This window comes from Pinus tabuliformis, chromosome 6 (genome assembly GCF_031772625.1).
Source record: "Pinus tabuliformis cultivar Carrire ecotype Pingquan chromosome 6, CPIR1, whole genome shotgun sequence".
In the NCBI taxonomy this organism is placed as follows: Eukaryota; Viridiplantae; Streptophyta; class Pinopsida; order Pinales; family Pinaceae; genus Pinus; species Pinus tabuliformis.
The window spans coordinates 954,859,234-954,874,106 of NC_142292.1; the positions used below are offsets into that span (position 1 = coordinate 954,859,234).

Below are 14,873 nucleotides of genomic sequence, written 5' to 3' on the forward strand. Positions count from 1 at the left end.
CAACATGTTCAACATGATCCTTCCAAGACTTGTTGTAGATTAGTATATCATCAAAAAATACTAACACAAATTTTCTAAGGAACGGTTTGAAAATGGAATTCATCAAACCTTGAAATGTTGAAGGTGCATTGGTAAGGCCAAAAGGCATGACCAAAAATTCATAATGACCCTCATGAGTTCTAAACGCTGTTTTCAGAATGTCTTCAGTCTTCATTCTGATTTGATGGTATCCTGAACGAAGATCCAACTTGGTGAAGTAAATTGATCCATGCAATTCATCTAGTAATTCATCAATGACAGGAATGGGAAACTTATCTTTAATAGTGAGCTTGTTGAGCTCCCTATAATCCAGACACATGCGCCATGATCCATCCTTCTTATGCACCAATACTACTGGAGCAGAGAAAGAACTTTGACTCGGTTGAATTATACCAGCCTCTAGCATTTCTGCAACCATACGTTCAATTTCACTCTTTTGGGCATAGGGATATCTGTACGGCCTGATGTTCGGAGGAACACTTCCTGGAATCAGATGAATAGCATGATCATGATCACGAATAGGTGGGAGACCTTTGGGAGTCTCAAATACCTTGGAATGATTGTCCAAGACTTTTTGGAGATCTGGAGAAATAGATGGTTCCAATGTGGAAACATCTAGTGAACATAATTGTGCAATTACACCTCTTTGTTCCTTTTTTAGAAGCTTTGTCATATCGTTAGAGCTGATTATCTTTCCCAGTTTCCCTGCAATACCCCTTAATTCCACTTCCTTTTCGTCCACAGAAAATTTCATGAAAATTTCTTGAAAATTAAAAGCTATTGTACCCAAGGATTGTAGCAATTGGACTTCTAGTACAACATCAGCACCTCCCATTGGAATGGAAAGCATTGGGCTAGTCAATACATATTATCCCATAGATAGCTTGATATTATGGCACTTTCCAGAGCAATTTATTGTTCCTCCATTTGCAACCATCACCTGACACTCTGGTGCTCGATATAAGAAGCAATTCAATTCTTTTGCCACCTTACAATGAATAAAATTGTGGGTACTTCCTGAATCAATCAACACTATTACCTTTTTCTTCTTGATTTGTCCTTCTATCTTGATGGTTTGAGGAGTGGTAATTCCTGCCAATGCATTACAAGATATGGTCGGATTCATTTCTTCTTTATCTAGGCTTTGTTCCTGGAGTATATCCTTTTCTTTTGACCTTTCTTGCTCCTTTTCTTCTTCCTCTTCACAATCTATGTAGAATAATTTCTTCTCAGCACACTTATGACCTTTAGTGTATTTGTTATCACAGCTGTAACAAAGCCCTTTTGATCTTTTTTCTTCCAATTGTTGTGGTGTCAACCTTATCGGTTGTGGAAGACTAGGGGCAACAACACTTCCATCTTTATAGTTGTGAGTGGTATGCTTCCTGGTTGCCATAATTTTGCTTTCCATTTTTCTTGCTAACCTGAATGCCTTCTCTAATGAATCAGGTTCCCAAAGGCGAACATCATGTTGGATATTATCCTTTAAAGTCCCTATGAACACATCAATCCTATGCTCCTCTGGAATATTTTTTACCCTTATGTTCAATTTTTGGAACTCCTCAATGTGCTCCATTATTGAACCTTTTTGTTTGAGACTTATCAATTGGCTAAAAAAAGTGTTGCTTTTTGTATCCTCATAATGTGCTGTCAATTCTTCTGTAAAAATTGTCCAAGTGATAATTTGTTTACGAGAGCAAAGCCATTGATACCATACAAACTGATTTGGTTCCAAATATAAAGTTGCAATACGTACCTTTTGTGTGTTTTGCACATTATTGAGATCGGAAAATTGCTCCATCTGTAATATCCATGTTGCGGGATCCTTGCCATCAAACTTCCTCATATCGATTTTTGGATTATGGTGGGTCTTCGATCGCACATTAGAGTATATGAAATCATGATTAACATTTCTTTGTTCGCATCATGAGTTTCCTTTACTACCTTTTCACCATTAGTAAGTATTTCTTGTAGAAAATTTGTCAAATCTGTCTGCAAATCTGCCATGTTTGTCTTCAAGTCTGTGTTCAAATCTGCCATGTCTCTCTTCAAATTTGTCTTCAAATCTATCTTCAAATCGTTCATCTTATCTTCCATTCCCTTTATCTTAGATTCCACGCCATTTAACTTAGCTTCTGTTAGCTTTTGTGAGATTGACATTTGTTGCACTTGGTCTCGTAATTTTGATATATCATGTAGCATTTCTTCCTCTTCTTCATGAGTCATGCTAGAGATTTCAGGTTGCTTACTAGGTGTTTGAATTTTCTTTCCTCGGGGCATCAGTTACCGATAATAATTCTCTACTATGCCCTTTGAATTCCTTCAAAATAAATTTTCAAACCAAGCTTAAGCAAAAATTTAAAAAAATCTACACACCTTTTTTCACTTTGTAGGAGCTCGATATTGACTCTGATGTATCTCTGTACTTTCCAATCATCCAGTTCTGAAATTGCGACCTATAGTAGCCCTCTGTGTCCTCTTTCCAATGTCACCAATCTAATGCAAATTGAATTCTCCAAGGAAGAGTTATGTCAAATCTCCCACAGTGACCTGATTATGGACTAGTTCAGTAGAGCGAACTTGTAAAATGTGCCACGTGTCCCTGTTTCAACCTTTGGCTTTGAAAACTATATACAAGAAACTACAATTCGTTCTCTTTCTGTACCTTCTTACGAAATTTCAATCCGATGCTCAGAGAGAAAGTTATGACGATTTTCCCTAGGTTACCTGTTTGGAATGTAATTCAGGAGTCTGCAAAAAGACCAACTTCCTAAGATCATATCTCTGCAAATATAGCATGAAAAGCTTTGAAATTCAGACCCAAGGTTTAGTGTCATTTCGTCTCAAATGGGTTTTTTTTCACTTCTGAAACGTCGCAGAAAAAAAGTTATCGCGAAAATGCCACGATGACCTATTTGGGGTAGCGAAACCCTAGAATCCAAAAGCTCTGATACCAAATGTTATGAAACCAGCTCACAAAAAGATAGAAAAGATAGATCAACGCCTTAGAATTCAGCCTCTTCGAGGGGGCAACCTCCTTTACATTACAAAAATGAATGATTCCTTGATGATTCAAATGACAAAACCTCCTTTCTATATATAGGAGTCTAAGGAGTACAATATAACCCAGCCGACCTAACAATAATAATATAAAGCCACAAAAATAACAATAGAGGGGTTCTATGGGGCACAATAATAACAATATGGGGACAATAGGGGCACAACAATATTAGTAAGGGATACAACTAGAATAGTAATGGGGTAATCACTAGTATTATAGGGATCCAACAGAATCACACAGCTCGAATCATTCCATGAGTTTAAGTGTAAAGTAGTGGTTGATTTTATCCTCATGCTTTTTAATATTTAATGAACTTTCAAATTGAAGTGGATGTTTATAAATATGCCACGGGCATAGTTCTAATGCAACTCAAGAGACCTATCACACACAACTCTAAGACATTTCTATCCACAATTTTGAATTATTTAGCCTATGATTATAATATATATGTATTAGTGTACATTGTTAAGCATTAACACCATTATTAGCTTGGTAAAGAGATGACATGCACACCAATTATAATCCCCTCTAGGTCATTTGAACAAACAATAATATTGACAACACACGACATATGAAGATGATAACATACCAGTTCAACATTGTAATAATTAAGTATTGCATGAGAATTCCAAACAAGATTGTCCTTTAGTCTCAAGACTACTAACAACTAGATTGATAATATATGTGCAATTTCAATAGTTTGGAAGTAACTTCAAAAAAGCATATGCATAATCTCTTGGCCCTAAGGGTTAGCTCAATTGGTTGAACCATCCACCCAAGGCATGTTGCCAATGGAGAACCTATAGGTCATAGGTTCAACTCCAGTTGAACTCATCAATGTTGCTAATCATTATTGTGGATGATGGTTGAGCTATCCTCCATCTAGATATTCCAACAGTTGAGCTACAAAATATGCACATTCTCCTCCAATATTTTGCAACGTTACAAGCCAAGGAGCCATATGACTACCTCCTAATAAATGCGATCTTGTAAAACCTTAACACTATTTCTATTCCCCAAAGTTCATAAGATTAATTCGTCTACAAAATGCACTATATGAAAGTCACATAACACTTCACGATGGATAAAGATGCTTGTTAAAAAAAACAAAACAAAACAAAACAAACATATGAGTGATAATATTTATGCATAGCTATCCTCTATAAAAGTTGGGCAAGTACATATCATCATTTTTACCATGGCAACCATTATAGTCAATTCAATGGACATTTTAGAAGGTTAATTAATGTCAACTAATAAGGAGAATGCCTCCTTTTTATTAGTTATGTAATAACAAGTGAAAATATTAGGGATCAATACTTATCTAAAAATGCAAAAAACTTTAGTGAAATGTGAACCATACCATACTTGGTTATATTAAAAATATTCAAATTTCTATTTAAAAAAAAATGCTTTTATCCTATAGAATTTGGGTGTCACTTTTGAATAATTGCAAAATTGATGGTTTTTTTTAATATGGAATATTAGTCCATAGGCAAATTTACCCCTTAAATTGTCCCATGTATTAATTCAACAAAATGGCTTTCATGATATAGTGCAAATAAACTATTACAATGCAACAAATATTTAATTTCTTACTCTTATTGATCATCTTTAATTGTGACTCAATATTTTTATGTTTATTTATAGTAATGTTCATGGGGATTATAGACACTAACCCAAAGAGAAGTAAATTCTTCCATACATGTATAGATGGACAATTTGACATAGTAAACTCCATCATTCCGAATTTTTGAGATCGATTCTCTATTGATGGTGGGTGATTTTAATCTGACTCTCAATCCTGATGAATGCTGGGGTAATTGCAGGAAAAATGACCCACTGGCTGATAGAATGAGGAAAGAATTACTAAATAGGGATCTGGTGGACATTGCCCCTGATAAAATGAGGCCTACATGGGACAACAGTAGGACCGGACAGGCCTACATAGCAAAGAGAATTGACAGAGCCATTATGCATGCCAGCATTATTGCAAAAATGGGATTGCCAGTATTATCCATCGGGAATGATCACTCTTCGGACCATAGACCCATTTTCCTAAAATGGAGAGAAAATTCTATCAGACTTGGCTATCCTTTTAAATTCAATAGGATACATTTAGCAGACTCTTCTTATAATGAAATAATCTCCAGTAAATGGAAGAGCCTCATTGAATCGGAAATGGCGCCTTATATGCCTTTCCGTGTTAAAATGGAGAGCTTGCGGGCCGTGACGAAGGAATGGCAAAATCAAAAGAGGAGAAAGGATAAACAAGAGCTGGAAAATACACGGAAGGAACTGGATTCCCTTCTACAGATAGCTGATCCCAATAGTCTTTCTTTAGAACTAAAAAGCATGATAAGGAAGTTGGAGAAAAGGAAACAAATGATCCTGCTAAAGGAGGAGGCTACATGGCGCCTAAAAAGCAGAGCCATATGGCTCAAGGAGGGAGACAGAAATACGAGATTCTTCCATAAATTTGCAAATGCAAGGAGAGAAAGGAACTCCATTTGGAGCATAAAAGACGGAACCGGAAATGTTCTCATATCACAGCATGAGATCACGATGGAGGCCGTGAGATTTTTCCAAAATCAATATAAAAGAAGGGAGGTTCTCTTTCAAGATGCTATGTGGGGAATAGAGTTGGTTCCGGAAATGTTTGATGAAGCTGCAAATGATGAGTTTATTAAGCCAATTTCTGAAGATGAACTTTTAAAAGCTATCAAATCCTTTAAAAAGGATAAAAGTCCGGGCCCGGACGGATGGCCAATTGAATTCTTCTCCCACTTCTTTGACCTTCTTAAATCAGACTTGCTGCGGATGGTCGAAGCATCTCGGATGTCTGGAAGCATCCATTCTGCCACTACTTCAACATTTATAGCTCTAATTCCAAAAAAGAAGAGGTCTGAGTCCTTTCATGATTTTAGACCTATCTCGCTTTGCAACATCATGTTCAAAATATCCTCAAAAATCATTGCGGAAAGAATGAAGCCTATCTTAAATTCCTTTATTTCGGGGGACCAACATGCCTTTTTAAAGGGTCGTTTTATTTTGGATGTGGTTGCCATGACACAGGAAGCTCTGTTCTCAATGCTGTCAAAAAATAGGGACGCGGCCATCCTCAAGATTGACTTGCAAAAAGCCTATGATTGTGTGGATTGGGGTTTTTTAAGAATCCTACTGGCAAAAATTGGACTGAAGTCTCAAAGTGTTAATTGGGTAATGAGCTGTGTTGAGAATGTCAAATATTCAGTAATAGTAAACGGATATCCTTCGCCTTTTTTCCAAGCGGAGAGAGGACTCCGACAGGGATGCCCCCTTTCCCCACTGCTCTTCATTCTGGTAATGAACTCTCTCAGTTTGCAGATAAATAAAGCAGTTGTGGAGAAGCGATGCCGCCCGGTAAAGATTTGTAAGGAAGTCTCCCTTTCTCATAATCTCTTTGTGGACGATGTCCTTATCTTTGCTATGCTTTGTAAGGCCTCGTGGATTTGCATAAATGATATTCTCACCAAATTCCAGAGAGCTACAGGCCTGTTTATCAATAAGGAAAAATCCTCCTTGTTTCATAATGATTCAAATATGGAGATTGTTCTCTGGATATCTGATCTGATGAGTATTGCTCCTCTTTCAATAAAGCAAGGGTTTAAATACTTGGGTTTCTCCTTAAAGGCAAAAGGGAACTCAAATATGGACTGGCTATGGCTAATAGATCGGTTTTATAAAAGGATTTCAGCATGGGAGTTAAAATTTCTTTCTCTGGCTGGCAGATTCATCCTTGTACAGGCCGTCCTTACTCAACTTTCAGTCTATTGGGCTCATATTTTCTATCTCCCCGCTAGCACTATAAACCATATGAACAGATTGATTGCAAATTTCCTGTGGGGAGGCCATTCATTTCAGAACAAAATTCATCTTGTTAAGCTCTCGGCTATTTCGAAACCAAAAAGTGCCGGTGGATGGGGCCTGTTGGATTTGCGCACCTTCGGAAATGCCCTTCTATGTAAATCTCTTCATCGAGGTATCTTTGGCGACGGACCATGGAGTAAGATTATAAAGGCAAAATACCTTCGGGGCAAGAGTATTGAATATTGGTACAGGAGGCGGTCCATTGGTATCAGGAGGGGATCGTCGATTTGGCAGAGTCTCAGGAAAGTGCATCATTTCTTCATGAAGTATTTTAGCTGGAATCTTTGCTCGGGAGCTAGTATGCTCATTGGTTATGATCCTATTTCTTGTGCCCGGGAGTTCTCGTTTCCTCTGCCGTTGATCCTCACTTTTCATAGGCTGGGATGCTTTACTTGGGATAAGCTGATAAAAGAATGGTCTGGTCTATCCCCGGTTTGGAAAGATGGTGAAGACCTGCATCTCCCCCTTTCGATGCTCTCCCAGTGGAATTTGGTAAAAGCGAGCCTTTGTAGCTTTGGAATCACGCGATCAGGTACAAAAGATCTTCTGGTTTGGGGCCTCAAAAGATCCAATCAGTCAATGAGCGTAAAGATTATCTATGCTGATCTGATCTCTGTCACTGAAGGCAGTACTCAGTCGCAGTTTCCCCCCTGTCTCTGGAAGGCTGCATGTCCTCTCAAAATGATTATTTTCTCCTATAGGGTGGAATCAAACCTGCACATGTTCTTTCAATGTGCTTCGTCTCTCAATATCTGGTATGATTTGTCTTTACAGTTTGGTTTTCCTTACATTATCTTCTCTTCTGTCCAGGATGCCTTCATTTGGTGGAGCAAACAATCCTCATCTTGGAGGTCGCTGTTTATCATTTCCTGTTGGTTCTTGTGGATCTGGCGAAATGATCAAATCTTCCAAGGTTCAGGGGTTCCCCTTCATGCCATTCTTCAGCGAATCCTGGCTTGCCATGAATCTTTTCATCAAAATGTCTGTTCGCCAAATGTGCCTGCAATATGATTCTGGGGTATTTTTTTTTTCTGCTCCGGTTTTGCTGGTAACAGTCTTTATATTTTTGGATCTCTGCTTCTAGGACGATCTGTCTGTTCCTATTTTCGTATGTGTTATCTGTAAATGAAAACATTATGTGGACTATCTCTTCCTGCTTCTGTATAAATCTGTGGCAATCCAGGTCATGTGGGCTATATAGATGTGATGTGTAGGTTTTTTTCCTGCTTCTGATATGGAGCTTTCGGACTATCCGTAAACGTATTTCCTTTTTTCAAAACATGTGGGGCTTCTTTTCAGCTGAGAAAAAAAAAACTCCATCATTGTATAATTTTGCACAAATTTAATAGATATCCAAAAATTTGGTTACCAATCTTCCTTATGTGCATTATACAATGCACACTACAATATATAATTTATCGTTTAATATATATCTCAAATTCATGCCCTTGGAGAAGATCTTACACACATAGAATTATGTGCATTAATGCACACTACAATATGTAATTTACCATTTAATATGTATCTCAAATTCATGCCCTTGGAGAAAATATTACACACATAGAATCATTTATAAGCTTCATTAACCATATCCAAAAGTATATGATAAAGTTTATGAAAAATTGGAAAAGAGTCAACAAGAAATAAGACTAGGTACTAGCAATGAATATATAACTAATTTTGCACATCAAACAAAGTTTAGTATTTGTTCATAAAGAAAAAGGGAAAAAAACATTAAAAAAAAAAAAAAATAAAAATAAATATGAAATTAGAGACTAACAATGAATAGATAACTAATTTTGCACATAAGTAGAATTTCATATATGTTCATTAAAAAAACATATAAGTAGAATTTGATATATATTCATTAAAAAAACATTTAAAAAAACTTTAAAAAATAAACTAGAGACTAATTGCACATAAATAGAATTTGATATATGTTCATTAAAAAAACATATAAATAGAATTTGATATATGTTCATAAAAAACATTTTAAAAAACTTAAAAAAATAAATCTCTCAAATATTATTCATATATAAATTATCATAAAAAAAAAAAATAGACTTAACATAATTAAAGTAGATTTAATGTCATATACCTAAATGTATATAAATTATTTGAAATTATATAAACTATTTATCATTTAGATGAATTTGTTTTTCTACTAAATAAAAAAATAATATTAATATTAAATTCCAATAAGAAAAAATCATAATTGATTTCCCAATAAAAAAAAATAAATAATAAGAAGTAACTTAATCCAACATAAAAAGATTAATAACTAAATTAGTAACATGTCATTTTATCATATACCCTAAGTTAAGTTAATAAAGGGGCGCATGTCATTTTATCATACACCCTAAGTTAATAAAGGGCCATTTAAGTAAACTCGACAGGTTTCCTCAACTAAACGAATAGTGGCTGGAACTTGGAACCACTAGCAACTACTCCTAAGCAGTGATGTTAAGTTTAATATGGAATATAATTAGAAGTTTAATGAGTTTATTGAAATATGGAGCTACATAGGTAGAAAATTCACAATTTTAATAATTTTTTTGCCAGTTTTATTTATATTTGTCGTGCAAATCACTTTATGACAAACAATTTGTTAGTTAAATTCTATTTTTGATTAAAAGTTTGCAAATCACTTTGTGATAAATAATTTACCCATCAAATTCTATCTTTGGTTAAAATTCTGTACTCTTAGTAAATTCCACTTCTACTTATATATCTCATTGAAAAAACCATTTGTCACATGAAGAGCACGGCCAATATTTCATAGGATACTCTTTTATGGAAAATAGAAGGACAATGACCATAAGAAAAAGGCACCCTCAAAAAATTAAGTCTCAGATTGCATTTCCCAAGAGATTAGAAAAGAGGCATGCATGCATGTGACTTGACAAGTCTTTCACCTCACCTATATTGACCCCCCTGGCCCAAGGAGACATGTGGCTCACCCATATCTACTGGAAAGGTTGGTACATGACCCCAATTCAGCGCACCAGTTGGGTAATCTAGAATATATAAATTTTGTACTCTCACCTAATTCACGCTTTGGTTTTGTTTCTACTTGGGCTAAATTTTTTGTCTGTTAATTTTTTATTATTATTGTTTGTGTGATCCAGAACACTAAAAATTCCGACAGTTTGACTTCTTCCTCTTGTCCGGATCCGATCTGCAGAGAAGAGAATATGATTGATCTGATACCATTGTTTTTTAAATCCACATGCAGATGCTTGCCAGAGTTTACATACCTAGATTTAACTTTACTTTCATTGCATAAACGCGTTTTTATTTTCATAAAATTATTTTATTTTTATTTTTAATTAAATAATTACGAAAAAGTATATTTAAAATTGTTTTTTAAGGTTAACGGTCTAAGACTCAAAAGGTTTTCGTTCAGGTTAATGGTCCAAGACTCAAAAGTATCTGGTAGGAGTGAAATCCTGACCCCTTACGGATCACCAATGGGTTATTCGAGGTGCCCTGATTTTCCTTGCATAACGGTGATGAGTCAGCCTGTATTCACCATAACCCAGGAGGCATGATTTTCCTTGAATAAGGGTGATGAGTCAACCTGCGTTCACCTATAACAGCTACAAATAGATGTGCTGGTTTGACACCTGAGTTATGATAACTTTTCACACCTATGAAAAAGGATAAATTTTATAATGTTTTATTAAATTGTAATTTTGATCACCAATGGGTTATTCCAGGTGGAGTGATTTTCCTTGAATAAGGGTGATGAGTCAGCCTGCGTTCACCATAACCCAGGTGGCATGATTTTTCTTGAATAACGGTGATGAGTCAACCCGCATTCACCAATAACAGTTACAAATAGATGTGTTGGTTTGACACCTGAGTTATGATAAGTTTTCCCACCTATAAAAAATGATAAATTTTATAATATTTTATTAAATTGTAATTTTTTCATTATTTAAATAATATTTTTGAATATATAGATGAATTCAACATATTAAAATCTATAAGTTATATAAATTACACCATTTAAAATTTTCAATTCCATAATTTTTAATTAAATTTAAAAAAAAATAAAAAAAAACAAAACAATTAAATTACATTAAAGGAAGATTAGATATTCTTTTACTAAAATAAAAATTAATGGAAAATAAATAATTTCCCAAAAAAAAATTTGACAGATACAACTATACGAATACAACATATCTCCATAAACTAAAGATTAAACTCACCCATCTAAACAAATTATTTACTAAACCACGTAAATTAAAATCCTTTAACTTTAAAAAATAAAAACAAAAACAAGCTGAAGTTGATACACTGACGAGTAATAGGGTATCCTTTAATTTTGATACACTGACTGTAATTTTATATTAAAACCTCATAGAAAACTGAGGTTGCCATTTTATTTTATAACCTCGTATAAAAATTGATACAAGGCACTTTTATCCCATTGTTTGGTTGCTGCCAGCTAATTGCATATTTATGCAATTATGCGAGGAAACACCACGTGAATAACTTTAATTCATAGCTCAATTTCAAGAGAGCGGAAGATAGAATCTAAGCTCTTTAGCAGGAAAGTAACTTTAATAAATTGCAATTTTTATGTGCTGGTAAATATTCTTATATACTTTTTCAAAGGATAATTGGTCAGATTATATTAAGGACAAATTATATAAAAGGATTATTAATATTTATCATTGTTTTTTAATTATAGATTTATAATAATTTATAAAAATAATAAAATAATAATATTCAATTTTATCATTATTTTTTTAAATAAATATTTTTAAATTAATTATATTATTAAGATTTGGTCGACCTTTCTAATCAATCAATATGATTCATTTTTAAAATAATAATACTTGTATGTATAAACAGGGATATATGTTTTTAATCTATAAAAACGTTAACATTAACATAATAATGCTTGTATTGGTAAACAAGGATATATATTTATTAATCTAATTTTGATTATTTTACAAAATAATATAAAAAATAAATTAAAATACTCCAAAAAAACAGGACATTATATTTTTGTGATGATTTCAAAATAATTATAATATTTATCACAATAAAATATGATAATCAATCAAACAAAATATTTGAAGTTAAAAAATATTAATTTCAGCGATAAATTTTGATCATTTCTATTTCATTTATTAAAAAAAAAATACATTTTCCACAAAATAGTATTAAAAATCAACTAAAATACCTCACTAAAACAGAACAAAGAGTCCCGAGTTCTATTTTTCTGATGAACACAACCCAGAATAGAACAGTTATAAGTTAAAATTATATCTTCATGGCACCCTAAACTTTAACATGATTAAGTATTTGATTTTAAATCTATACTTACTAGAGTTACTTGCAGTCATCATTATAACCCCCACTCACACTCAGGTAAATCAAATTATGGTTGAGACACAAACAACATCTAGAAAAAGATGGTCCCCTGACAAAAATGTGGTTGAAGCTTCACCATTTCATCCCCCAACTGACTTCCTCAGAGCCCAACCCATCAATCAATCAGATTCTGATTGATTGATCGATCAGTCGGTCAATCGACTGAAAATTATTCGGAATCCAAAACTAGATGAACTTAGTCCACTCCCAGCGCAAATCTAATGCCCCTCAAGACTTCAAAAAAAAATTAAAATAGAAGGGAAATTGATAAAATTTAAAACTTCCCACTCGGATGCATCTTTTCCTTGCAACAGTACAGTACCAGACAATACCCCATCAAGCTCCCTCTTTTTTCCCTTAAAGAATCAAATGCCAATTCCACTTTTTTGAAAACAAATGCCATTAAGGCAGCCTAAGTGCCCATTATCCAGCATTATATGGACATAAGCAGAAAGCTGGATTCCCCATTAGCCCCTTATCTGAACCAGAATGACCGATTGGTCTATGAAAAGGGCTTTTTATGCTTTCTTGGTTCTGAAACAAACAAAACCATGAACCACCACCTGTAATGGCACTGTTTACAATACCCATTGGATCAGAAACCTAACACAATCTGCATATTGTTTTTTTCTGTTGCCTCTGTTAGCCCTGCACACCCATTACAGTGTGCGTGTATATATATTTATATATATACACGTATTCTGTATCTTTTACAATGGGTGGGTATTCTAATGTGGATTCTATGTCAAGGATCAGGAGGAAGAGGAGGAGATCGGCATCAGTATCAGAGCTGTGGTTGGTCCCTTTGATGGAGCGCTACTACGAGCCCAACAAGCCTGCAATTGTTGCTGTGGGTCTTGTTCTCCTTCCCATTTGCATTAGGTTCGTGCTTCCTTCCATAGAAATTTCAAGGTTTGTCATGGTGCCACTCAAGGAGTCCCTGCCACAGGTATGCAATGTGATGCACACTTGGCTTACCCCTTCAATGCTTTTTGTGTTATTGAATCTGGTCATTGGGACTATTGCAGTCACCTCTAGCAGAGGTCCCACCAATGGCAATAATAATAAGAAGAAAGCTGGCAATATGCGTAGGACTACATTTGATAAACATGGACAGAATTTTGAAGAAGAAGAAGAGGAGCTGCAATTTAGGCCTCCACTGGTTGAGCCTTCAAGGCCGAAAAAACATAAATTTCCTAAGGGTAAGGCTCCAAACCCACCGGCTTTTTCACAAAAAACCCATCGTTTTTCTCCCCAGGTCGAGTCTTCAAATCCTCCAGAGTTTCTGAGAAAAACCCATCAATTTTCTCCTCCGATTGATCCTCCATTTCCGCCTCAGTTTTCAGGAAAAACCCATGATTTTTCTCCTCTGGTTGAACCAACCCAAAGCTTTTCTCATGTGGGAATGAACAAATCTAAAGTGGCCGCATCCAACGTCTTGGAAGTTCCTCGTAATGAAGATATGACCAATTGTGTTAGGACTGAAGATGGCACAAACCCAGATGGCCTATCCACGGACGAACTGAATGCAATGGCTGAAAATTTCATTCATAATTTCAAGCAGCAGCTCATGTTACAGAGGATTCAATCCCGCAACGAAAGGAGGGGCAAATAGCCCAGCCCCATGGAAGGCCTTGTGCTATATCATTGTACTCGGCAATTTTTAGGCCGATTGCTTTAAATCGTTATATTTTTCGATTATGCAAAGGCAAGCATATGAATTTCCTGTAATTTTTGTTAATGTTTAATACAGAACACGAGGCCTTATGCCTATGTTGTTAGCCTTGTTGCATCTGGCACCTCGCCAAGATGTTTGCCGGTGAAAATCAATTTTACATGTATTGGAGTCTTGGTATCCACAAAAAGTCATTTTCAGATGTTTCTGTTTCAGTGGCAGATTGCTGGATCCTTCCATAATCATCTTATTGTGTCTATTCTGTCTGAATTTGAACATGATGATGATTCTTTGTTAACATTGTCGTATTCATTCATATGAAGCAGTCTCTGGCATAGGTGCCTAATTGAGCTGAACTTGTTTCATTTACATAGTCCAATCTTCTTCAATGCTGGAAACATTGACAGGCTTTGAAGAAAACTTTTTACAGTGTTTTGATTTTAATGCCTCAATAAGCAAGCATTCTGTTTGTCCAAAAAATATGTTGTTGTCATTGAGAACTTCCGCGAGCAATAGGTCTATTGACGAACAAGATTTGTGTTCTTATTGTTGAATATATATGAAGCGTCTGAATGCTAAAGAAAATGAATTGTTATTATTGAATATATATATGAAGCATCTACTAGTAAGCAAGCATGCTTTTAGTACTCAAATGCATGTTGTTACTCTTGCTCGACAAGAATGGATTTTATTCTTTTTATCTCTTTCATTGTCAACAGTCCTAGTCATAGTCCATATCCAAAATCAGGCTGGCTGCTGTTAGAAGCTGATAATGTGAATCCTCTGTCTTCTTAATAGTCT

General features: G+C 34.9%; 1 protein-coding gene across 1 annotated transcript; it reads left to right on the forward strand.

The window, feature by feature from the left end:
* The first annotated feature begins 12,489 nt into the window (after positions 1-12,489).
* Positions 12,490-14,657, forward strand: LOC149262118 (uncharacterized). The gene has a single exon (XM_089383395.1). The coding sequence runs from the start codon at positions 13,113-13,115 to the stop codon at positions 14,010-14,012; it is 900 nt and encodes a 299-aa protein (XP_089239521.1). The 5' UTR covers positions 12,490-13,112; the 3' UTR covers positions 14,013-14,657.
* Positions 14,658-14,873: the final 216 nt, after the last annotated feature.

What these genes read in the sequence shown, in the direction of transcription:
- LOC149262118 (XM_089383395.1), top strand. Translation starts at nt 13,113, where the DNA reads ATGGGTGGGTATTCTAATGTGGATTCTATGTCAAGGATCAGGAGGAAG.